The sequence below is a fragment of the Protopterus annectens genome, chromosome 13.part0, assembly GCF_019279795.1.
Source record: "Protopterus annectens isolate FY-2018-M chromosome 13.part0, PAN1.0, whole genome shotgun sequence".
NCBI classification, from domain to species: domain Eukaryota; kingdom Metazoa; phylum Chordata; order Ceratodontiformes; family Protopteridae; genus Protopterus; species Protopterus annectens.
Window position 1 is genome coordinate 1205030646 of NC_056747.1, and position 25833 is coordinate 1205056478.

At 42.1% G+C, this 25833-nt stretch overlaps 1 protein-coding gene across 1 annotated transcript in view; it reads right to left on the reverse strand.

The window, feature by feature from the left end:
* TANC2 (tetratricopeptide repeat, ankyrin repeat and coiled-coil containing 2) overlaps nt 1–25833 on the reverse strand; it is a 2676984-nt gene that overhangs the window by 1795468 nt on the left and 855683 nt on the right. The window contains exon 5 of the mRNA XM_044055212.1: nt 25116–25302. Within this exon, the coding sequence (XP_043911147.1) occupies nt 25116–25302 (187 nt within the window). The remainder of the gene's footprint in view (nt 1–25115; nt 25303–25833) is intronic.

Below are 25833 nucleotides of genomic sequence, written 5' to 3' on the forward strand. Positions count from 1 at the left end.
GCAAACAGGTCTATCTCTGGGCTCCCCCACTTGTTTCTCAAAATGTTGAATATCTTTGGTTCCAATTTCCACTCATGTGGGTCCATGAGATTTCTGTTCAGGTCATCTGCCAGAGTATTTAGCTTGCCTGACAGGAATTTAGCTTGTAGATGCACTCGGTGGCTCATGGCTGTGTTCCACAGAGCCATGGCTAGTCTGCAGAGGGGGTATGAGTGGGTTCCCCCCTGTTTGCTTATGTAACACATAACAGTGGTGTTGTCCATCTTTACCAATAATTGTCCTGTAAGAATATGGTCCTTGAAGACTGTCAGAGCATTCTGTACAACTAACATTTCTTTTTGATTGATATGCAGGTGCATTTGACTCGGGTTCCATTTGCCCTGAATGCACTGCCCTGCCAAGTCAGCCCCCCGTGCATAGTCTGATGCTTCTGTTAGGATTTGGGTGGCAGGGGGTAGAGTGAATGGCAGTCACTTGTTGTGGTGGCAGGCCTCTGCCCACCAAAGGAACTCTGTCTGTAGACAAGGGATGATAGGAATCATTGATTCCAGGTCCTGAGAATGTTGACACCATAGGCTTTTTAGATACCAGTGTAGTTTCCTCATATGCAGTCTTGCATATGGAATTAGTAAAATGCACGAGGCCATGAACCCCAGGGCTTGCAGTATTTTCCTTGCAGATAGCTGGGTCTTTGTGGCCAGTAGTTTGAAGTAGGCTGTCAAATAAATTTGTTTCTTTGGTGTGAGGTAGGCCATCTGGGAAGTTGTATTCAAGCTTGCTCCCAGGAATACAATTTGTTGGCAGGGTACTAGATGCGATTTCTTTTTGTTTATGGTGAACCCCAGGGAAGTTAGCAATTTCTTTACAAATGCCAGATGATTTAACAGTATGTCCTGGCTTTCTGCCTGAATTAGAGAATCGTTAAGGTATGGATATATTTGACTATGTCTTTGCCTGCAGTATGCAATGACTGGAGCTAGGCACTTTGTGAATACCCTGGGCACAGCAGTTAAGCCAAAGGGCAGTGTAGAGAACTGACAATGCATGTAACCTGCTCTGAAGCGTAGGTATTTTCTGCAAGATTCCCTTACTGGGATGTGCAGGTAGGGTTCCTTTAAATCCAGTGTTGCCAACCAGGCATTTTTGCCTAGCATGGGAAGCACCTGATGAAGAGTTAGCATTTTGAATTTTGGGATTACCAAAAAGGTGTTTAGGATAGATAGGTCCAGGATAGGATGGCAGGAATTGTCTTTTCTGGGTACTAGGAAAAGTCTTGGGTAAAAAACCTTGCCCCCATTCCTCTTCTGGGACAGGTTGAATAGCTTGAATAGCTCTGATACTTAGAAGCGAAAGAAAGTACAGTTGTGTACACTTACCATAAATGTAGATGTTCGAGTGTATTCACTGTTGCAGTCATTACATTTGGGTAATCCTGCTGGCAGGTTGCCCTCAGTCGGCCTCAATTCCAAAGTCCTGGGTCCTGCGTCGGCCGCTGTCACCCCTTCTCTGACGCCAGGGGTATAAAAGATGCGGCCAACGCCATTTTCTTTAGTTCTTCTTGCCCCAGATGTCAGGTGCTCCCTAAAAGGGTAGCCAAAATTTATATATATATATATATATATATATATATATATATATATATATATATATATATAAATACATGTACCAATATAAACTTAACCTTCAAATACAAGCAAATACACCACACAGGTTGTATTAATCAGAGAAGGAAAGATAGGTTACATCAGAAGAAAGGGGGGATGGCGGGTGGGTAAAGTACAGTTTTGTACCTACCATAAATGTAAATGTCCGATAGGTATGCATCTGCAGTCATCACATATGGGTTGTCCTGCCTCAGGCAGCCCTTCGGTCAGCCGGATTCCAAAGTCTGGGTCTGGCCTCGGCTGATGTCGCACTTTCCCCGACGTCAGAGCGTCTGGGGTATAAAAGCATCAACCGACGCCATTTTCCTCAGTTTTTCTTGCCCCAGATGCCAGGTGCCCTCTAAGGAAGGCTAAAATTTGGAGAGATGCATTTAAAAAAAAAACAAATCCAAACATGCACAGTACTATAAAAACAAATACACCATAATAGATCCCCCCAGCTAGCTATAACAGGGGTAAGTACCCAAGAAGTATACCACAGAGGGGAAGGAGGGAGGGTAAACCTGACTGCAGATGCATACCTATCAGACATCTACATTTATGGTAGGTACAAAACTGTACTATGTCCTTCAAGGATGCATCTGCAGTCATCACATATGGGTAGAATACCATAGCCAATCTGGTGGTGGAGGTACTAAGTAAAGGATGGTGTAGCTAAGATACCCTGCAGGACTGCCGTAGCAAAGCCTGCTCTGGATCTGGAGTATAAAGGTAAATTGTAATGCTTGGCAAATGTATGCATGGAGCTCCATGTAGCAGCTTCTAAAATGTCCTTGGTAGCCACCCCTCTTAGGAAGGCTGTGGAGGTGGCTGTGGCTCTCGTGGAATGAGGTCTAATGTTAGCTGGCACAGTTTTTCCATGAAAGGAGTAACAAAAACGAATGCAATTTCCTATCCATTTTGAAATTGTCTGTTTGGAAATTGCTTTTCCTTGTGCCCCAGCAGCATATGCTACAAACAGCTGGTCAGTCTTTCGGTAACTTTTAGTTCTGTCCAAGTAGTAGCGTAACTGTCTGTGTATGTCCAGGGTGTGCAGAAGTTTCTCCCCTTTATTTTGTGGTTGTGGGAAGAATGTAGGCAAGTGAATAGCTTGGTTCAAAGATACCCTGGATACCACCTTTGGCATAAATGTAGGATTGGTTCTCAATGAAACTCTGTCCTGATGAAAGATGAGTAATGGCTGTACTGCCATTAGAGCTTGTAACTCAGATACTCTTCTTGCTGAGGTTATGGCCAGAAGGAAGGCAGTTTTCCAAGACAGAAACTGTAGATCTGCAGATGCTGCTGGTTCAAAGGGAGGAAGTGTTAGTTTTTCCAACACGAAGTTAAGGTCCCAAGTAGGTACAGGTGGTTTCCTTGGAGGATTGATGTTTTTGATTCCTCTTAGAAACTGTCTCAGGAGAGGATGAGAGAAGACAGGTGGATCAACATTGTATTCTGCTGAAATTGCTGAGGCATGTATCTTTATAGAAGAGTAAGACAGGCCGTTGTGGAACAATTCTGCCAAGTATTCCAGTATATGTGCCATGTTCATCACTGTCGCATCTAGGCCCTTTGTTGTGTTCCAAGTGTGAAATCTTTTCCATTTTGCTGAATATGCCTTCCTTGTGGAAGGCCGGCGAGCTTCCATAATAATATCCTTCACTCTCTGGGATAGCTTATCCTGAGGAGGAGTCATGGTATTTTCCAGGCAGTTAGGTGCAAGGTTTTCAGGTTGGAATGCAGAGTCTTGAAATTGTGCTGTGTCAGTAGAAGTGGCCATAGGGGGAGAGGCCACGGTTTTGTCTGTGACATGCTCTTTAACAGTGGGTACCAGTGCTGTCTTGGCCAGTTTGGAGCTATCAGAATCACTCTGGGCTGCTCTGTTCTGATCTTCAGTAAGACCTTGGTAATTAATGGGAGAGGTGGAAAAGCATACACTGTTAGAGCTTTCCAGCTGAAAGAGAGAGCGTCCACTTTCCATGCTTGTGGGTGGTATGTCCTTGAGCAGAATTTCTTCAGTTGATGATTGTGGGGAGGCGAACAGATCTATTTCCGCCTTCCCCATGATTGTGTTATGAGTAAGAAGATGTCTGGGTGCAGCATCCATTCGTGTGCATCCATGGTATTTCTGCTTAAGCTGTCTGCCAGTATATTGTCTTTCCCTGGCACGAACTGGGACTGCAGCTGTATATTGAGTTTCAAGGAAAGTTCCCATAGATTCATTGCCAGTCTGCAAAGAGGGTAGGAATGGGTGCCTCCTTGCTTGTTTATGTACCACATAACTGTGGTGTTGTCTGTCCTTATGAGTAGGTGGCCTTGATGAAGAAAAAGTATGAAGGCCTCGATTGCGTGTATCACTGCCAGCATTTCCTTTTGGTTTATGTGCATGCGCAGCTCTCTTTGTGACCATAGCCCTTGGACACATCTGCCCTCCATGTGTGCTCCCCAACCTTGGTCTGAAGTGTCCGTAGTGATGGTTTGGTTGGCTCTTGGCTTGCTGAAGGGCAACCCACTGTTCGACTGGCAGGCTTGAGCCCACCACAGAAATTCCTTTTGAAGGCATGGAATGAGTGGGATCAAAGTTTCTAAACTGTGACTGTGCTGAGTCCATAAACTCCTTAGGTACCATTGTAATTTTCTCATATGCAGCCTTGCTTGTGGAATCAGAAGAATGCAAGATGCCATGTAACCTAGGGCCTGCAGGATTTTCCTTGCAGTCAGCTGAGTTTGTCTTGTCAGATTCTTGAAGTAATCCGGTAGTTGTTTTTGTTTTTCTTCTGTGAGAAAGGCCATTTGGGTGGTTGTGTCTAGATCCGCACCCAGAAAAGTTATTCTTTGGGATGGAACAAGTCTTGATTTGTGGATGTTGACTGTATATCCCAAGGCCTGCAGTAGGTGGATGGCATAATCCAAGTCCTTTAACAAAGTTTGCTTGCTGTCCGCTTGTATAAGGCAGTCGTCCAGATATGGGTAAATTTGAATCCCCTGAAGTCTGCAGTGTGCAATTACTGATGCCAGGCATTTCGTGAATACTCTGGGCGCAGTAGATAAGCCAAAGGGCAATGCTGAGAATTGATAACGCTCTGACCCTGCAAGAAATCTGAGGTGTCTTCTGCAACTTTGTCTGATAGGGACATGCAGGTATGCCTCCTTGAGGTCTAGAGTCACCAGCCAAGACCCCTTGCCCAGCATGGGAAGGAGTTGCTGTAGCGTCAGCATTTTGAATTTTGGCACAATGAGCTAAGTATTCAGTGCGGACAAGTCGAGAATAGGCCTCCACTGAATTTCTTTTCTTGGAACAAGGAATAATCTGGAGTAAATTCCTTGGCCTTGTTCTGAAAGAGGTACCTTTTCTATAGCTTTCATTTGAATTAAGTTGGAAATTTGTTTCAAAGCCTCTGCCCTCTGATTTGGTGGCAGGTCTGGCATGCCTTTTCTTTTTGGCAATGTGTGGAAATGGAACCTGTATCCTTTGTCTATTATTTGCAGTGCCCATGTGTCCCTTGTAATGCTGTGCCAATTTTTTGAAAATAAAGAAAGCTTTCTGCCCAAAGGTGCTTCTAATTGAGCCCTGGTCGGCGGAGTCAAAACAAAGTCATTGAGTCTGTGCTGGTGTAGCAGTTGTAGTTCCTGCACTACCTCTCTGGTTGGGAGGCTGCCATTGACGGCCTCTGTAGGAGCCTCTAGCTTGCCCTCTACCTCTGGCATGCCTATTCCTGCCTCTCTGAGATCTGTCTATGTCCGGAAAGGACCAATTCTTAGTAGGCCAATTTCTGCTGAATCTCGGTGGTTGGACTTGCAGAAAGTCTTTGACTGTTTGCACAGATTTTGCCTTTTCTTCAAATTTCTTTAAGACCTCCTGAGCCGTGGAACCAAATAATTTTTGCTTTTCCATAGGAGCATCCAAAAGCTTAGCTTTAACATGGTCTGGCAGAGATTGTTCCTTCAGCCAGGCATGCCTACGTATGACTGCACCTGTCATAGCTGACCTACATGAAGCTTCCAATGCATCATAACCACACTGCAAGAAATGGTTACTAACCTGCTGGGAGTTATGTACCAGATCCTGAAGGGATTTGCGATAAAGGGGTTCAGAAGAAGACAGTTTCTTATGCAATTCATCTAACAAATACTCTTGGTACTGTATCATATGAAATTGACAATTTAATGCCCTCATGGAAAGAGTTGCAGAAGTATACACTTTCTTACCCCATCTCTCTAAAGCTCTGGACTCCCTCTCAGAGGGTAGAGGATTTCTAGCAGTGGCAGTTGCAACCCCTTTTGGGCCCTGGGAAATAGTTTCTGGATCAGCAGAGTGGGCCTTGTACAGGTGTAGATGTGAGTCCGGGACCCTGTAGTACCTATCAGGTTTGGCAGGAGCCGGAGGGAGAGAGTCAGGGGTTGTACTAGCATCAGAGTACACATCATCAATGACATTCAAAACAGGAGGTATAGCTAAAGGCCTATGCTGAGGTAAATGTAAAAAGGTCCTTAATCTCTTTCTAGAATCAGAGAATTCCTGACCCTGCCATTGAAAATGTTCTCTCATAGAGTGTAATGTCTCTCCAAAGGAAAACTCTTCAGGAGGGGAGGCCGAGGGAATAGATTCTTCAGCATCAGAATCCTTGTAGGCCGAATAAGCCTCCTCCTGGTGGTCTGACAGAGTAGAGCCATCAGAGGACTCATCTGAGGAGTGGGGGTCAGAGGGCTCAACCCTGGGCCTTTTGTCTGGAGGTGGTTGAGAGCCCCTGTCCGGATGAGGTTGAGAACCTCTGATTAAGGAGATAAGATCCTCTGCTAAGCTAAGAATCTGAGAGCCAGCAGAGGGTCTCTGAGAGGTAACCTTGGGAGGCAAAGCTTTAGAAAGTTTAGCAGCTTTAGCCCTAGAGAAAGCCTTAATGGACATGGATGCAGGAGGTCTGGCTGCACCACGTGCAGGAGTAGATTTGTCTAAAGGAATGGTGTCGGAAGGTTCCTGGACACCAGTTTGAGTAGGTAATTCAATAACCGGCTTGGCCGGGGCCTCCGGGGCCGAGGTAGTCGGTTGTGCGGTTTCGGTAATCGGAAGAACCAAGGACTCGGTTTCAGCCGAGACCGAGACACTCGCGGTAGGCCTGACCGTGGTTTCAGCCGAAACCGCGGCCCACGTGTGTAGGTCCTTCTCCTTCCGTTTCTTAACTAAATGCGAAGTCGGAGTCTCTGACGGCATCTTGTAAGCAAAACTAGCCCCAAAGAATTCCTCTGCAAACTCCGACCGACGTCTAAGAGTTCGTCGGTTGAAGGAAGCATAGGCTGAACAGGCAGAGACGTCGTGTTCTGGGCCTAGGCAGGGGAGGCAGTAAGAGTGGAAATCCTTATGAGGTATTTGTTTCCCACAAGTTAAACAATTATTAACTTTATCTGACATCGGCTGAGGCAAGAAAGAGTCCCCAATGGGGTACTTAGCTTTTTCGAAGTCTTCGGTAGCTGAATCACAGGAGCTGGCCGACCGGCACTTGCGAACTGCTTCTGCTTCGGGCACCATGCGGCAAGAAAGACTGAGGAAAATGGCATCGGCTGATGCTTTTATACCCCAGACGCTCTGACGTCGGGGAAAGTGCGACATCAGCCAGACCCAGACTTTGGAATCCGGCCGACCGAAGGGCTGCCTGAGGCAGGACAACCCATATGTGATGACTGCAGATGCATCCTTGAAGGACATCCTGGACTGCAACAGTGAATACACTCGAACATCTACATTTATGGTAAGTGTACACAACTGTACTATGTTCTTCGTGTTTCACTGTTGCAGTCATTACATTTGGGTAGAGTCCCAAAGCTATGTACGGGAGGCTGGAGCTAAACAGCATTAGGAGCGGCTATGAGGCCCTGCAGAACTGCAGTGGCAAAGCCTGCCCTGGATTTAGAGTAGAGCGGCAGATGATAGCGCTTTGTAAAGGTGTGCACTGAACTCCAAGTAGCAGCCTCTAAAATGTCCTTGATTGGTACTCCCCTGAGAAAGGCTGCTGAAGTGGCTGCGGCTCTGGTTGAATGTGGCCTAATGCCCTTAGGCACTGGCTTGCCATGGTGTAAGTAGCAGAAAGGAATGCAGTGGCCTATCCACTTTGAAATACTCTGCTTTGAGATAGCCTTTCCTTGTGATCCTGCAGCATATGCCATTAGTAATTGCTCTGTCTTTCTGAAAACTTTCGTTCTGTCCAAGTAGAATCTCAGCTGTCTGTGTACGTCCAAAGAATGCAGAATTCTCTCCCCCTTGTTCTGTGAATTTGGATAAAAAGTTGGCAGATGAATAGTTTGGTTAAGAGCCACACTGGACTCCACCTTAGGCATAAATGTTTGGTTTGTCCTCAGAGAGACCCTGTCTGGATAAAAAATAAAAAGGTTCCACAGCCATGAGTGCCTGTAGCTCTGAAACTCGTCTTACAGAAGTTACTGCTAGGAGCAGAGCTGTTTTCTAAGATAAAAACTTTATATCAGCAGTAGCAGCTGGCTCAAAAGGAGGCAGGGTGAGTTTTTCCAAGACATACTTGAGGTCCTATGCAGGCACTGGTGATGATCTTGGAGACCTTACATTTTTGGCTCCTCGGAGGTACTGTTTTAATAAGGGTTGAGAAAAGATTGGTGGCTCTGTATTGTAATGAGCTGAAATGGCAGAGGCATGAATTTTAATAGATGAAAAAGATAGGCCTTTGTCCAGCATCTCAGTTAAGTATTGCAAAATCTGAGGAATAGTTGGCACAGCTGTATCAGTTCCTTGTGCCTGGTTCCAAGCACAGAATCTCTTCCATTTTCCAGCATAAGTCTTCTAGTACTAGGCTTTCTGGCCTCCAAAATGACATCCATCACAGCTTTACTGAGTGGTGTTTTTGTATGACTACATTATCTGCCATGGTTTAAAGTCCTGAGTTGGCTGTGCAGGATCTGATTGTTTTGCTGGGACAGTAGATGAGGTATTTGAGGTAAGGTCCAAGCTGGGCATTGAGACAAGTTCTTTAGGATTGGAAACCAGTAATGGCTGGGCCAGTCTGAGGCAATCAGTATAATTTTTGGCTTCTCCTGTCTGACCTTTAGGAGTACCTTGGGGAGGAGAAGCAGTGGGGGAAAGGCATATACTGACAGGTTTTTCCAGCTGAAAGATAGGGCGTCCACTTTCCATGCTTGTCTGTGATAAGTCCTTGTGCAGAATCTTTTTAGTCGGTAGTTGTGAGGGGAGGTAAACAGATCTATGTCCGGGCATCCCCATTTCCTTGTTATCATGCTGAAGTCTTGTGGATCCAGCTGCCACTCGTGGGGATCTATGAGATTTCTGCTTAGTTCGTCTGCCAGAGTATTTTTCCTTCCTGGCAGGAATTGTGCCTGCAGATGTAATTGGTAAGTTAATGCTGTGTCCCACAAAGTCATAGCTAGTCTGCAAAGGGGGTAAGAATATGTGCCCCCCCTATTTGTTTATATACCACATGACTGTGGTGTTGTCTGTCTTTATCAGTTGTCCTGGATGAAGTAGGTCCTTGAAGGCTGTCAGGGCATTCTGAACAGCTAGCATTTCTTTTTGATTGATATGTAGATGCATTTGGGTTGAGGACCATGTGCCCTGAATGCATCTTTCTGCCATGTGGGCCCCCCAGGCATAATCTGATGCATCCGTTGTTAGTGTCTGCCTGGCTGGGGGTAAAGTGAATGGCTGTCCCTTGTTTTGGTGACAAGCCTTTGCCCACCATCGAAACTCCTGTTGCAGGCAGGGAATGAGAGTAATCATTGTTTCTAGGCTGTGGCAATGTTGAGTCCAGACACTTTTTAGGTACCACTGAAGTTTCCTCATATGCAGTCTTGCGCATGGAATTGGTAGGATGCAGGATGCCATGAAGCCCAAAGCCTGCAGAATTTTTCTTGCAGATAACTGGGCCTTTGTTGCCAACATTTTGAAATAGGTAGTCAGTTGCCTTTGTTTGTCTGGCGTGAGACAAGCCATCTGGGCAGTTGTATTTAAGCTTGCACCCAGGAATATTATCTCTTGAGAAGGTACTCGTTTTGATTTCTTTTCATTGACTGTGTACCCTAGGCATGTTAGAAGTCTTTTCATAAACGCCAGATGCTGTAGAAGAATGTCCTTGTTCTCTGCTTGAATTAGACAGTTGTCCAAGTAAGGATAGATTTGTATTCCTCTTTGTCTGCAGAGTGCAATTACTGGTGCCAGGCACTTTGTAAAGACCCTGGGCGCAGTAGATAAGCCAAAAGGCAGTGCAGAGAATTGGTAATGCATTGAGCCAGCCTTGAATCTGAGATATCTTCTGCATAACTGTCTGATTGGGACATGCAGGTATGCCTCTTTTAAATCTAGAGTTACCAGCCAAGCATTCTTGCGCAGCATGGGCAGAAGCTGCTGCAAAGTCATCATCTTGAATTTTGGTATATCCAAGAATGTGTTCCGAATAGATAGGTCCAGTATTGGTCTCCAGGTCTTGTCCTTTCTGGGTACCAAGAACAGTCTTGAGTAAAATCCTTGTCCCTGCTCTTGCTCTGGTACTTGTTGAATGGCCTCTATGTCCATGAGGGATGAGACTTGTTTTTGTGCCTCTGCCCATTGATTTTTTGGCAGATCTGGCCAGCCATTTGCGTTTGGCAGGGTATGGAAATGGAACTTGTACCCTTGTGACACGATAGTTAGAACCCACTTGTCCTGGGTTATAATGTGCCAATTTTGAGAAAAAAAGTGCTTGGTGCAGGTAGGGGGAAGTCATTGGGACTGTTTCCTGTATGGTTGGGATTTGTCTTCTCCAACTTTGGAGGTAGAAGCACTCCATTGCTTTGGCCTGTATGAACCTTGCGGCTGGGATCTGCCTCTAGGGCATCTGGATCTGCCCCTTTGAGGTCTGTCTGATACAAGGAAGGACCAATTCTTTGTAGGCCATTGTCTACTAAACCTAGGTGTCTGTACTTGTAAAAAATATTTGCCAGTTTGCATAGATTTAGCTTTGTCCTCCATTTTCTTTAACAACTCCTCTGCCTTAACACCAAACAAATTATCATGCTGTAAAGGTGCATCTAATAATTTAACTTCAGGCAGATTTTGTTCCTTTAACCAAGCATGCCTCCTAATTACAGAACCCATAACTGCGGCCCTGCAGGAGGCCTCCAAAGAATCAAAACCACATTGCAAAGTATGCTTTCCAACTTGTTCAGCTGCATGCAATAAATCCTGCATTTCCTTGTTTTCTGCACATTCAGAGTTTAATAACACTTTCTGTTTAAGCAATGCCATGACACGTTGCTGATATTTCAGCATATGAAACTGACGGTTTAAGGCCCTTATAGCCAAAGTAGCAGATGTGTAAACCTTTTTTCCCCATCTATCCAGTGCCCTAGAATCTATGTCAGAGGGGGTAGGGTTTTTGAAGCGGAAGCCTTAACTCCTCTGGGACCCTGTGAAATAGTTTCTGGGTCTGCAGCAGGGTTTTTTAAAAGGAATTTATGAGAGTCAGGAACCCTGTAATATCTGAATAAACTGACTGCAGAACGTTGAATGATAGAAAAGAAACACTTTTTGGAAGAACCACTTTAATAACAAAGCAAAGCTTTCGGGCAGAACCCTTCTTCAATACTAATACATTTAAGTCTAATGACTGAAAGCTTATATACAGGTCTAACATCACATGACCAGCAGCCAAATAAAATCATGTGACAACACAGAACACAAAATAGAATATACATTGCATATAAAAGAATATACAAATCATTTTATATAAGAAATTTATTTAAAAACAAAATAAATTTTTAAAACTCAACATATTTGAGTATTACGTAGTTTCACTAATATAGGCTTTAAGCTAACCTTACTATTAAGGCCAGGGGTTGAGTCAGCAGCTAACCTCAGAATCCAATTAAATTCTTTAGTCTCTAAATAATTATTGATATCTCCACCTCTAGCATTGGGATAAATTATATCAATAACTCTAAACTTAAATGAATGTTCATAGCCACATGTACTGATATGTTTAAATAATGCATTCTTATCACAACATCTTCTAATCTCAGAGTTATGATCAATAATGCGGTCTTTTAATTTACGTGTGGTTTTGCCCACATAAAACGAAGTACAAGATTTACAGGTGGCTAAATAAACAATACCTATGGTGTTACATGTAGCTAAAAACTTAAAATTAAAAATCTGGCCATTGGTAGGGTGTATGAAAACATCACTACCGTTACCAAAAATCTGTGGACAAACAACATAGTTAAAGCACTGAAAAGTGCCACACAACAACTGTAATCATTTGCTTAGGTTAGGTAAGAATTTAATTGGATTCTGAGGTAAGCTGCTGACTCACCCCCTGGCCTTAATAGTAAGGTTAGCTTAAAGCCTATATTAGTGAAACTACGTAATACTAAAATATGTTGAGTTTTAAAAATTTCTTTTGTTTTTAAACAAATTTCTTATATAAAATGATTTGTATATTCTTTTATATGCAATGTATATTCTATTTTGTGTTCTGTGTTGTCACATGATTTTATTTGGCTGCTGGTCATGTGATGTTAGACCTTTATATAAGCTTTCAGTCATTAGACTTAAATGTATTAGTATTGAAGAAGGGTTCTGCCCAAAAGCTTTGCTTTGTTATTAAAGTGGTTCTTCCAAAAAGTGTTTCTTTTCTATCATTCAACGTTCTGCAGTCAGTTTATTCATCTATCATTGTTGCTGTTATTGGGATTACCTACTTCTAGGTCTACCTCGCAGCCTTTAGTCTTAGTATGGCAGAACAAATGGATTTGGGTTATCTCAGATCCCTTATTAATGTGGAAACTAATCCTTTATTGAATTATAATGGAGCAGTGAACACTGCGACTGAACATGCCGTTGATTCGGATAATATTGCTGAATTCCACAGGACATTACAATTACTGGAAAGAAAGGTAACTGCCTTTAAGCGTTTGCAATGGCAACGCTTTAGCTTTTCAGCTTATATTGAAAAAGGTATTGCTCCACGTGGACTCAGGATCCTTAAAATGCCTTCCTATGGCAATACCTTTCCTGAACTGCTTAAATCTTGGCAGAAACTTAATATTAAATTATCTCTGGACTATATGTCATTAATGAATGACTTCTTTATTAAGGTAGAAGAAGACTATAAACATAAAATTTTTACTTTGGAGAGTTCAATTATAGAAATGAGCGTATTTCCTAAGGTCACTTTTATCTATCAGCAAATGCTTGACAGATTACAAGCCTTTGAAGCAAGAATGGAAGCTACCAAAAAACGGAAGCTCCAACGCGATATTGGCGATTTCCAGAGAGGGAATATCTTCTCATGGCCTAAAACACAACATCCCTCTGTCGTCAATTATCATGGAAATTCTGAAAGAGAGGCATTAGATACCTTGGATACTTTTAATAATCCTACACCAGTTGTGAATCCTCCACTAACACCGATAATAAATGTAACCCCCTCAGTTTTGACAACTAATGAGTCAAACCAGATGACGTCAAGCCCTTCAGCTAACAGCGCATGTGCATCCAACGGAGTTAGAAGCAAGCATGATGGCGGTGATGCTGTTAACGCTACTGCTACGAAGAAAACGCAACAACTAACTTTAAATTTAACAAACAAGCGTTTTCAACTCGAACATCCTGAATCTGTTGTTAATAGGTCGCCGAAGTCCAGAGGGACGTCTACAACTCAGACATTACAAGCAAATAAGCGTAAAAATGACAGCCCTTTAGGGTACAACAAAGTAAGTCGCAAATGAATGTGGCACTGAATCTTTCTGTTTTTGAGCTACAATCTGCATTTTTCCCTTTTCAGTAAAGGACTTAAATTTGTACCCTCCTGCAGTGACGATGTTGTCTCTGCCTTGACAGATTTAAAGTTATTTGTTCGTAATTTAAATTTAAGACTTTTATTTGGGAATTCTGGTTCCTTTGGGGACTGTTTAAAACGTAGAAGTATTTTTATTCCTGTTAGCATTCCAGTACTAAATGCTTTTCACGACACATGTGAGTTACAGATAAGGGAACTTTATTCACAACCTTTAAAAAATAAAAATTATAACTTGACTTATGCAGAATATAAAGCTCTTAAAAGTTTACAGGCAGCTAATGATATTATAATAAAACAAGCAGACAAAGGGGGCATTCCAGTTATTATGGATCGTGATAAGTATATATCAGCTGTTTCCTTGTTACTCAATAACAGGTCTGCATTTAAAATGATCACCCCTATAGATGTAAAGAAATGTGTAAGTTATGTTAATATGGTAATCTATGACCTTCAGCTTAATGGTGATATTGATTTAGATACTTTTCATTTTTTTACTGTACCATGTCCATTGATACCTCATTTATATGGTATTCCTAAAGTTCATAAGTCTTTAGACAACCCACCGATGAGACCTATTGTATCTGGTGGAGGCTGGATAACAGAGCCAGTATCTGTTTATTTGCATAAGCATTTACAACCGTATTTGTCTAATTGTAAAACTGTTTTGAAAGATACATATGATTTACTATCAAAATTATATCAATGGTATAGTAGAAATGAAATTGAATTAAGAACTAAAGTTTATTATTTGGTTACACTTGATATAGTATCTCTTTTTACAGTTATCCCCAATGACATTGGGTTAGAGTTACTTAGAGAATTTCTATCAGCACAACCCAACCCTGATAATAAGTTTATTGGCAATATTTGCTGTCTTATGGATGTTGTATTAAAAAATAATGTTTTTATGTTTAATGACAGTTTATTTCTTCTACTAACAGGGGTAGCTATGGGTACTTCTGTAGCAAATACATATGCCAACCTAGTTCTCTACCAATGGGAACAGAATTATTTGTTTAACAGTAGGAATTTATATGCCCATAATATTAGTTTCTATCAACGGTTCGTAGATGACTGTCTCCTTATATGGAATGACACATTACATGATTTGGAAGCTTTTGTTGAATATTTAAACTTTACAACAGATTTTTTGAAATTTAAAATGCAGGTATCTGATAGTATGATTTGTTTTCTAGATGTTAAACTTCACTTAAAAGATGGACTCTTGAATACCAGTGTCCACAAAAAGGAAGTTAGTTGCTGTAGGTATCTACATAATAGCAGTATGCATGCTCCGCATATTTTTAAAGGTGTGGCAAAATCTCAATTTATTAGAACCAGTAGAGGAATTTTTACTTCACAGCTTGATGACATGATAGGTGAATTTGCTTCTAGTGGATATGATGCCGAATTACTTTCTAGACTTAAATTAGACATAGTTGAAGCAAGGCAAACCTCTTTGAAACCTATCTTTTCTAATAATATGGATTGCCCACCAACTAATATGAGTAATAACAATAACACAGAACTGTCTTTGATTAGGTATATAACAACCTACAATAGAAGATCTAACTCAGTGAGACAAATCATTTCAAAGAATTGGTTAATTTTAATGGCCTTAGATGAACTGAAGACCATTTTAGGTGATAGACCACGTTTCTCGTATAGAAACATGAAGACTATAAAGAGTCTATTATGTTTTAAAGATTTTTATAAACCTGAGCAAATGATTACAGTTGTTAAGTGTGGCACTTTTCAGTGCTTTAACTGTGTTGTTTGTCCACAGATTTTTGGTAACGGTAGTGATGTTTTCATACACCCTACCAATGGCCAGATTTTTAATTTTAAGTTTTTAGCTACATGTAACACCATAGGTATTGTTTATTTAGCCACCTGTAAATCTTGTACTTCGTTTTATGTGGGCAAAACCACACGTAAATTAAAAGACCGCATTATTGATCATAACTCTGAGATTAGAAGATGTTGTGATAAGAATGCATTATTTAAACATATCAGTACATGTGGCTATGAACATTCATTTAAGTTTAGAGTTATTGATATAATTTATCCCAATGCTAGAGGTGGAGATATCAATAATTATTTAGAGACTAAAGAATTTAATTGGATTCTGAGGTTAGCTGCTGACTCACCCCCAGGCCTTAATAGTAAGGTTAGCTTAAAGCCTATATTAGTGAAACTACGTAATACTAAAATATGTTGAGTTTTAAAAATAACCCTGTAATATCTGTCAGGCTTAACAGGAGCTGGAGGTAAGGAGTCAGGGGTTAGACTAGACTCCAAAAACACATCTACAATATCTAACACAGGTGGAATGGCTAGTGGTCTGTGTTGAGGTAGTAAAAGGAAATCCCTAGCCTCTTTTTAGATTCTGAAAAATCTTGGCTCTTCCAGTGGAAATGCTCCCTCATGGTATGCAAGGTTTCCCCAAAAGAGTAGTCCTCTGGAGAAGAAGCTGAAGGTATAGATTCTTCAGCATCAGAATCCTCATAGGGGGGAAGAGAATATTCCTGATCAGAAGAGGAATCAGAAGAAATAGAAACCTGATCTGAAGATTCACAGTCAGTCTCTTGCCTAGGCCTCTTATCAGGAGGGGTAATTAAGTCTTTGGCCATTTTGAGCATCTGTTTTTTTGGGCATAGAGGCCTGTCCACGTGGCTCTTGAGTTTGTTTCTTTGCTTTAGAAGGTGCTTTAGTCTTTGCCTTTGAAGCTGAGGTTGGTTTAATATAAAGATGTTTAGGTCTGAATACACCCTCAGAAGCCGGTGCCTGCTCAGCGGCTCTGGACCCATCTGAAGGAATAGTATCCGAGGCTCCAATACCTTCAGTTTCCAGCGGTATGACCGACTCCACGTGGGAGTCGGTAGCGGCCTGCGACTCTAAAGTAGTGGGCATCAGGGGCTGCGAAAGCACCTCACTGAGAACCGGCGACTGGCTTAGGAGAAGCTTTGTCGTCGGTTTTGGGCCTCGGTTGTCTATCTCTCTCCTTTTCTTTGCGTTTTTTGTGAACTCCGGTAGTCGGATGGCTATCCGACAACATTCTGGATAATTGAACGGGCGTCCAAAACAGTTTAAAGCAAAATCATACTGATGCTTAATAGTGCGTTGGTTAAATCTAGCACAAAACTGACAACCAGCAACGTTGTGATCAGGGCCTAGGCAAGGAATACAGTAAGAATGAAAGTCCTTATGAAGTATTTGCTTTCCACAAGAAATACAATTATTAACTTTTTCTGACATCGGTCTGGAGCAAAAAAAAGTTTCCCCAACGGGCTACTTAGCTTTATTGAAGACTTCAGATCTGAAACCCGAACAAGAAAATCTCAGGAGTCGGCCAACCGACATTTGCAAACTGCTTCTGCTTCGGGCACCGCGCGGCAAGAAAGACTAAAGAAAATGGCGTCGACTGCATATTTTATACCCCTGACAACCTGACTTCAGGGAATGGGCGACAGCAGCCGACGCAGGACCCAAGACTTTGGAATTCAGGCCGACTGAGGGCAACCTGCCAGCAGGATTACCCAAATGTAATGACTGTAACAGTGAAACACGAAGAACATCCTGCTTTTGGGCCTCTGCCCACTGATTTGGGGGTAGGTCTGGCCAACTGTTTGGGGTTGGTAAGGAGTGGAAGTGGAATCTCTATTCTTGGGAAACAATATTTAAAACCCATTTGGCTTGGGTAATTAGTTCCCAGTTTTTTGCAAGCAGAGCGATCTTTTCCCCAAAGGAACAGTCAGTTGAGCAGGGCTTGGAAGGTTTAAAGTTAAGTCATTGTGACAGTTTACCATAGGGGGGGTGTCTTACTACTCCCAGCTTTGGAAATGGGAGCCCCCCCACTGTTTAGGCCTGTGAGTACCTTGAGACTGAAGCCTGGATGGTCTGCTGGTCCTGGGTTTGGACTGAGAAGGCCTGGAAGAGGAAGGCAAGGACCAATTCTTAGAGGGCCAGTGCCTACTAAATCTGAGAGGCTGTACTTGTAGGAAATCTTTAACAGTTTGAATAGATTTAGCTTTTTCCTCCAACTTTTTTAAGTACTACTTCTGCTTTGTTACCAAACAGGCGGTCTTGGTTTAAGGGCACATCCAGTAATTTAGCTTTAACATGATCTGGCAAAGTTTGCTCCTTAAGCCAAGCATGCCTTCTAAGTACAGACCCAATGACAGCAGCCCTGCAAGATGCCTCTAATGAATCAAAACCACATTGCAAAGTATGTTTTCCAACTTGTTCAGCAGAATGCATTAAATCCTGTAATTCTTTATTTTCAGCACAGTCACGAATCAACATAATTTTCTGTTTAAGCAATCCAATAATATGTTGCTGATACTTTAACATATGAAACTGGCAGTTTAAGGCCCTAATGGCCAAAGTAGCAGACGTGTATACCTTCTTACCCCATCTGTCCAGGGCCTTGGAATCTCTATCAGAGGGGGGAGGGTTTTTTGGCAGTAGTAGCCTTAATGCCTTCCAAGAAGGTATCATCTACAATGTCCAGTACAGGAGGGATAGCTAAAGGCCTGTGTTGAGGTAGAAGTAAAAATTCCCTAAGCCTCTTTTTGGAGTCTGAATAATCCTGGTTTTCCCAGCGAAAATGCTCCCTACGATTTATTTATTTATTTATTGATATTTGTTAACCGGGTTAGTCCAACTGGGCTTGTGGCCCATTTGCAGTGGAGACCAGAGGAAAAAAGCTCCAATAATACATTTATAATACAAAGTATAATATTACACAAAAGTATTGAGTTGTGAAGCAATTATACATTTACAAATACATTTCTATTACAAAGTACAATACTACACAAAAATATTGAGGTGAGAAGCAATTATACAGAGCAAAAGTTTTACACTTGTTGAGTACATACATCCAAAGAAAAAGAATGGCAGGACACTGCTGGAGTTACTCCTTCTTTTATTAAAACACAAGAATTAGCCAAGGATAAGCGCTTTCGGGTGAAAACCCTTCATCAGATAAGGAGAACAAACATTTCCATCAATTTATTCATTGGTTGGTTTTCAGTTTAAATTGATGGAAATGTTTGTTCTCCTTATCTGATGAAGGGTTTTCACCCGAAAGCGCTTATCCTTGGCTAATTCTTGTGTTTTAATAAAAGAAGGAGTAACTCCAGCAGTGTCCTGCCATTCTTTTTCTTTGGATTTTGCATTTTGTTGTCTGGTGGGACTTTAGCTATAGCACGGAACTTTCTTTGGACATTGAGTACATACATACAAGTTAAAGTTCCAAGTATGGAGAAGAAAAAAAAATGAAAAATATGAAACATATATTTCTATCGTGAGATAATGCAATAGGCCGAGAGTAAAACAAAGTATATATATATTTCTGCTATATGTGTGGAGTTATGCAAATACCTTATGCAAGGTGGGTAGGGGGACTAAGTAGGGTCCTCAATAAGGGCAAATGTGAGGGGGGGGGACTAAGTGGGGTCATTGAAAGGGCAGGTCCTAGAATTGAGAAAATATGTTTTTAGTTCATTTTTTAAAGTGGGAGGTGTGTGAAACTGAACGTAAGTCAAGGGGAAGTCTTTTCCAGGCATGGGCGACTGAGTGTTTATAGAGTCGTTTGCCTACAGACTTTGTAAGCTGGTAAATATCAAGAAGTTGTTGATTAGAAGTGCAGAGGGTTTGGGATGGAGTGTAGGTAGAGACTAAGGAGGAGAGAGATGGACAGGAGGAGGGTTTATAAAGGATAGAGTGAAGCATGCAAAATTGATAAAGTAGCAGTAGTTGGGGAAATTCAAGCCATTGGAGATAGTTTAAAGCAATGCAGTGGTGTGAGTTGTATGGAGAGTTAGTAATGAATCTGGCTATTTTATGGTAAGTTTGTTGAAGTTTAAGAGTGGTGGCCTGAATGTTGGTAAATACTGGGGTGGCATATAGAATGGTAGGAAGGAGGTCGGAGGTCTTATCCCAGGGTAAGTCTAGCATCAGGAGTTAGGAATTTTTGTTTCGATAAAGCAGGCTTAATTTCTGGTGTGTTCTTTTTATACATTGGTGTATGTGTAAGTTAAACTTTAGTTCATCATCGATGATGACCCCTAAGAGTTTTGTGTGGTTATCAGGTTGGATAGTTGTATTATTTGAAGATGTAATAACAAAGGAGGTTTTATGGTGGGAATGAAAACGGGGAAGGAAAAGTAAGAGTTTAGTCTTTTTGGGATTAAGGATCAGTAGGTTGTGAGAACGCCATTGTTCTGTGGATAGTAGGGCGTGTTGGATTAGGGAGTGTGGTTTGGAAATGTTATCAGAGATAGACATAAGTGTGGAGTCATCAGTATATTGAATGAGTGACTATTCTTTACAAGAGGTGAAAAGATCATTGATGAAGATGTTAAACAAAAGGGGCCCTAAGATGGAGCCTTGGGGAACACCAGTAGAGACGGGAAGAAAGAGGGAGGAGGCTGAAAGCCATTTGACAGATTGTTCCCTGGCAGACAGGTAACTACTTAACCAAGCAAGTGAGGAGGGGGACAGTTGTAGGCTAGTAAGTTTGGATAATAGTAGAGGATGAGAGACAGTATCAAAAGCTTTGGAGAGATCTAGGAAGAGAAAGGAAATGAGTTTATTGTTGTCTAGGGCCTCAGCAATGGTGTGTATGAAGGAGAGGAGGGCAGTGGTGGTGCTATGGTGGGGATGAAATCCATACTGGGTAGGGGTAAGTAAGTGGTTGTTAAGGAGGTGATTGAGAAGCTGATAGTGGATGCATTTTTCGAGTACCTTAGAGAGGGGGGATAGAATGGCAATGGGTCGGTAGTTTGAAGGTTCAGTGGAGTTTCCACCTTTATGAAGAGGGAAAGTAAAGAAAGATTTCCAGAGGGTAGGGACAGTTGATTCAAGAATGGATCTGTTTATTAGTATAGATATAGGATAGGCAACAGAGTCAGCAGCAAGTTTGTGGAATGTAGGAGGTAATTTGTCAGTGGAAGGAGAGCATGGTTTTAGTTTGGGCAGTAGAGATTTGATATAAGTAGTGGGAACAGGCTGAAAGGAAAATAAAGTTGTGTTAGTTAGACTAGGAGGGGCAGGTTTAGAAGTAGAGTTAGGACTGGTGGTTATGAAACTTTAGATGAAAGAGATAAAGTGTTTGTTTAAGAGGGTGGCAGTTTCTTGAGGGGAAGAGTTTGGGTATGGGGAGGGATTAGAGGGACTTCCGGAATACAGAATGTTGTTGAGAGTTGACCAAAATTTCCGAGGATTGGATTTGTTATTAAGCTAGGCAGAACTGTAGTATGACTATTTGTCATTAGTGGTAAGTTTTTTTGCAAGGTTCCTCAGTTGTCTATATTTGAGAAGAAGTGGTGGTTTAGTTTTAACCCAGACTTTCCAAGCACTGTCTTTTTGTTTCATGAGAGACTTAGTCTCTTTGGAGAGCCAGGGAGCATGATTTGATTTTACTCTGATCCTCCTAGATGGAGCTAGGGAGTCTAGAGTACTCAAGAAGATGCTATTGAAAGTGCTGACAGCATCATTTAGGGGGAGCTGTTTAAGGATGGACCAATCTGTGTTGTAAAGAATAGAGTTGAAGTGGGAAGAATTGAAAGTAGATAATTTACGACAGTCCTTGATAAGATGGGGTTTGGGAGTATGGTAGTAGTGTCTAAGGATGGAGGTAGGCAGATGGTCACGAAGGGAATCAGGTAAGGTGGTGGGATTGTAGTAGTGGTGGGGGGTATTGGTAAGGATCCGGTCTATTATGGAGCTGGAAGTTGAATTTTTATGGAAGCGAGTGGGTGAGGATATAAGTTGGTGGAATCCATGAAGGAGGATGCTGAGTTGGGGAGAGTCAGTAGAAAGTTTGGACCAGTCTATGTTGACATTGCCAAGGAAAAGGGTCTCATATGGTATATTGTGGGAGAACCAAGATAGGATGTTTTCTACAATGGGCAGATTGTTGCCAGGAGGTAGGCAGATGGAAGCTATAGCAAGTTTTTTTTTTGTGGATTCAGATGTCAGTTGAGGATGATGAGTTCAGCTGGGAGAAAGTCAGGAATAGAGGAGGGGTATGGTGAGATGTTAAGGTTGTTAGAGTAGAGGATGGCTACACCACCATCTTTTTTTACAGGTCTGTCAGATCTGAAGATGTTATAGCCAGGTAGGAGTATTTCACTGTCTGAGATACGTGGCTTAAGCCAGGTTTCCGATAGGCAAAGAATGTTTGGGGTATTGAGAGCAATCCGTGAGTGCAGCTCAGTAACCTTATTTATTAGGCTTTGAATATTCAGAGAGTAAATGGTTAAGTCTTTGGCTGGAAATGATTGTTGTGGCTAAGACTGATGATTGTATGAGGTGTAAGATGACGGCAGTGTAGGGGTAGCTGTGGAGGTGGTTGTGGGGAGAGCAAGGATGGGGTGAGTTGAATTGGGGCCGGGGCTGGGATGAACATCACCAGACAGAGTAGTTGTTTAGAGAGTGGAGTGAGTGTAGTAAATGATAGATAGAGTTTGTGTAGCTTTGACTTAGCTTTAGGGGAAGGTTTAATAACCTGTAAAAAAGGGTGGTTTGAATAAACTTGAGGTAGAGGTAGTGAAGAGATCTGGGGAGACTGTAAAAGATGAAATAATTGGAGGTATGTTGTATGAGTGAGAAGTTGGACAGCATTGGAGTGGACCATACAGGTTGGAGTGGTAAGAGGTGGTGATAGAGAGAAAAAGTAGTAGTGTAGAAGATAAGAGTAGATATTGCATGTTAGAGTAGAAAATGGTTGGGTTGGGAGAGTAGGTGGTGTGTATGAAGTGATGTTAAATAAGATTGACAGATTGTTGAGGTGGGAGTGGTGATTGGCAGGAAGTGGAGTTGTAGTGGACAGTAGTAAAAGAGTATGCAAAGTTTCACCAAAAGAGAAATCCTCTGGAGGGGAAGCAGAGGGAATGGAGTCCTCTGCATCAGAATCCTTATAGGTAGATAAGGGCAACTCTTGGTCATCAGAGAAAACAGAAATATCAGAATCCTGATCAGAAGAGTCAGAAGGAAAATCAATTCTAGGTCTCTTAAGAGGGAGAAGGGTGGCTTCCCCTGATTAGAGTAATAAGGTCTTCAGCCATTCTTATCATTTGTTTTTTAGGCATAGGGGCCTGACCATGTGGTCTGGGCATCGGTTTTCTAGGCGTAGATCGAGTTTTAGGCCATGAAGAAGAAGATGTTGTCAGTTTAATATGCAAGTCAGTAGGCCTGAATACACCCTAAGCAGCCGGTGCCTGCACAGCGGCTCCAGACCTATCCAAGGTAGAGACATCCGCAGGTTCCACAGTTGAAGAAGCATCTCGTGGCATACCGGACTCCAAATGAGTCTCAGTAGAGGCCTGTGAATCTGAAGCAGCGGGTATTAGAGGCTGCGAAAGCGCCTCACTGAGTACCGGCGAACTGGCGACTAGCTTAGCAGAAGTGTCGGCGGCAGCTTTGGACCTATGTGGTCTGTCTCAGTCTTTATCTTTACGCTTTTTCGGAATTTCGGTAGTCAGGTGGCTTACCAAAGCCATTTCCGGATAACTGAACAGAGTAACAAAATATTTAGATGCGAAAATGAACCGACGACGAATAATTCGAAGTTTGAATAAGGCACAAAACCAACAGCGAGGGGACGCCATGGTCTGGGCCTAAGCAAGGTATGCAGTACGAATGAAAATCTTTATGAGGTATTTGCTTTCCACAAGAAATACAATTGTTAACTTTTACTGACATTGGTTAAGAACAAGAAAAAGAATCCCCAACAGTGTACTTAGCTTTGTTGAAGACATTGGATCTGAAACTTGAAAACGAAAATTTCAGGAGTTGGCCAACCGGCACTTGTGAAGTGCTTCTGCTTCGGGCACTGCATGGCAAGAAAGACTGATGTAATGGTGTCGGCTGCATGCTTTATACCCCTGACTACCTGACATCATGGAAGATGAGACAACAACTGACTCAGGACCCAAGACTTTGATAATCAAGCCGACGGAGGGCTACCTGCAAGCAGATAACCCAAATGTAATGACTGCAACAGTGAAACACGAAGAACATCACCTACAAGCTGCCTGTAATGGGTTTGGGCCTCAGAGTATTCATTGCTTTCCCACTAAAAAGCCTCCACTATTTGCGTCAGAATCTGGACAGGATTGAGGGGGGAGATGTACAGAATAAAATAACTCTCCCTCATCCTCAGATCCTGAAGAATTAGACTCCTCTTGAAACTAGACATTTCTTGGTCTTTACTGGGAAAGTCTATAGGGGTAGTCTGTACTGCCTGGCTGGTTTCCATAGATTTAATATATGCCATGAATTTCTGACCAATTTTTAGGAGATCCTGAGTTTTAATATAGAACAAAGTAGCTGACGACTGTGGCATAAGCTGAGGTATACTGACTAGTCTCTTCAGTTAAAACATCCACTTAACAAGAGAGGACTTGATCCATGGTTGGGCAACCATGACTTCAGATTAAAAACATGTGCTCTTAAAAAACAACTGTGGAAGATAAACTATCTCCCTCAATAACCGATGTTCAGTCTCAGGACGTTAAGGCCTGCTGAGTGACCTTAGACCCAACAGACGTACACATCAGAGATAGTAGACTTGGAAGGCCAGCTGCTATTGCGGCCTCCTGAGAGGTCACATCAGAGGGCTCTGGCCTGGAAGTCGTTGGACCTGGGGGATGTAAAAACACCTCACCAGAGTCGTCGGCCAACTTAAGCACAGACTTGAAAAGACCACCACTGTATGCAAAGTCCTTTCCTTGAGTTTTTTTTTTTGTAAGATAGCATTAGCCATAGAAGCCAAGGAAGGTAGACGCCCGGCACAAAACACGCCCAAGGACTCCATGTGTGCTGCAACGACTCTGGCCCTACATTTAAGGGGGTTAACTCTAAATCTAGCACAATTCTGACAACTGGAAACATTGTACTGAAGTCCCAAACAAAACAGACGAAAAGAGTAAAAGTCTTTATACAGGATTTGCTTCCCACACTTCAAGTAGTTAACATTTTTGAACATTAATCAGAAGAAAGAATTCCCCAATGGGGCACTTATCCAAAATTTATTTGTAGAAACTCTGGAGAAAAATGAACCAGCCAATGGACTGCAAGCATCTGGCAAAGACAGAACAGCATCAGACTGCATGGCTAGAAAGAACTGAAGATGACACAGACGTACACCCCTCTTGCACCTTGGTGTTCAGACAACAGCCACTGGCTGTCTGTCATAGGGATGATGAAGAGACTTTGGAAATGAGGCCAGTTGCCGGCTTCTTCATGGTAGGAAAAGGATCAGTACTGCATCACTGACTGCGAACATGTTTATACATCTGAACTACAAAGACCCTGTTCATAGGTTCATAGATTAGTACTAAGCTAATTGCCCTTGTAAGCCATTTTAAGCCTAGCCAATTATCCCTTGTGAGACTCAAACCCTGCGCCCTGTGTTTGTAAGGCAAACATCTTAACCATTAGGCCACCCTCCCACCTTCTTAGGAAATGCTTGCATTAAAACATAAAGAGACACAACATCAATGTATCATTTTTATTTGCTTGCTTCCAATACTACTATAAATAACTGTATGTGCTACTTCTGCTTAGGCATCCAGGTGAACAAATATTGCAAACAGTAGTTTCTGTTTTGAGTATAGTACGACTTATAAAGTTGAAGATGACTCACCTATGATGCCACTATCCCTGCTTTCAAGCGTGGATGTTGGGCTAGTGACAGTCCCATAGCTGCAATCTTTGGCTGTGGCACCGGTACTCACTTGTGGAAGGGTGGAACAGGGACTACTGGCAGGCGGTGAAGCAGTGCTGCTGGTCAGAGTGGAGCAGGGACTAATCCTCTGCGTTACTGCTGAACTCTGTAACAGTGTAAAAATACACTTTTATGACTATATTCTACTACTGGGCTGACAACATTGTAAGTTCTAAGAATACACAATGGATGGACTACAAATAAAATCTATATTTAATTTGTCATCTGGACTTAGCATCCTAAGTGATATATACATTATTTAGCTCTTAAAATCTGCAATTTTATAACAAAGTTTATTACAGCAACCTTCAACATAGTTTCCAACAATCCTGAAGACAATGACCACATCTTCAGGGGAAGTGTTACATGACTTGCTTCACAGATGCACTGAGGGTGAACTCAAACTTCTGCTCAACACAGAACAAGTATGGAAGTTACAATGCATTACCACCTCCAACTGAAAGTTGTTAAGGCAGTAAGAAATAAGGCTGAAAATTGATTACTACTGACTTCTAGGAGAGAAAAAAACAAACACAAGGGCACAGCACTCTCACAAAATCATTATCTTCCAAACTACTGTGACTTTGTTATCTCTAATGCTTCACAAAACACTTTAGCTTTGGAATCTATTTTATAA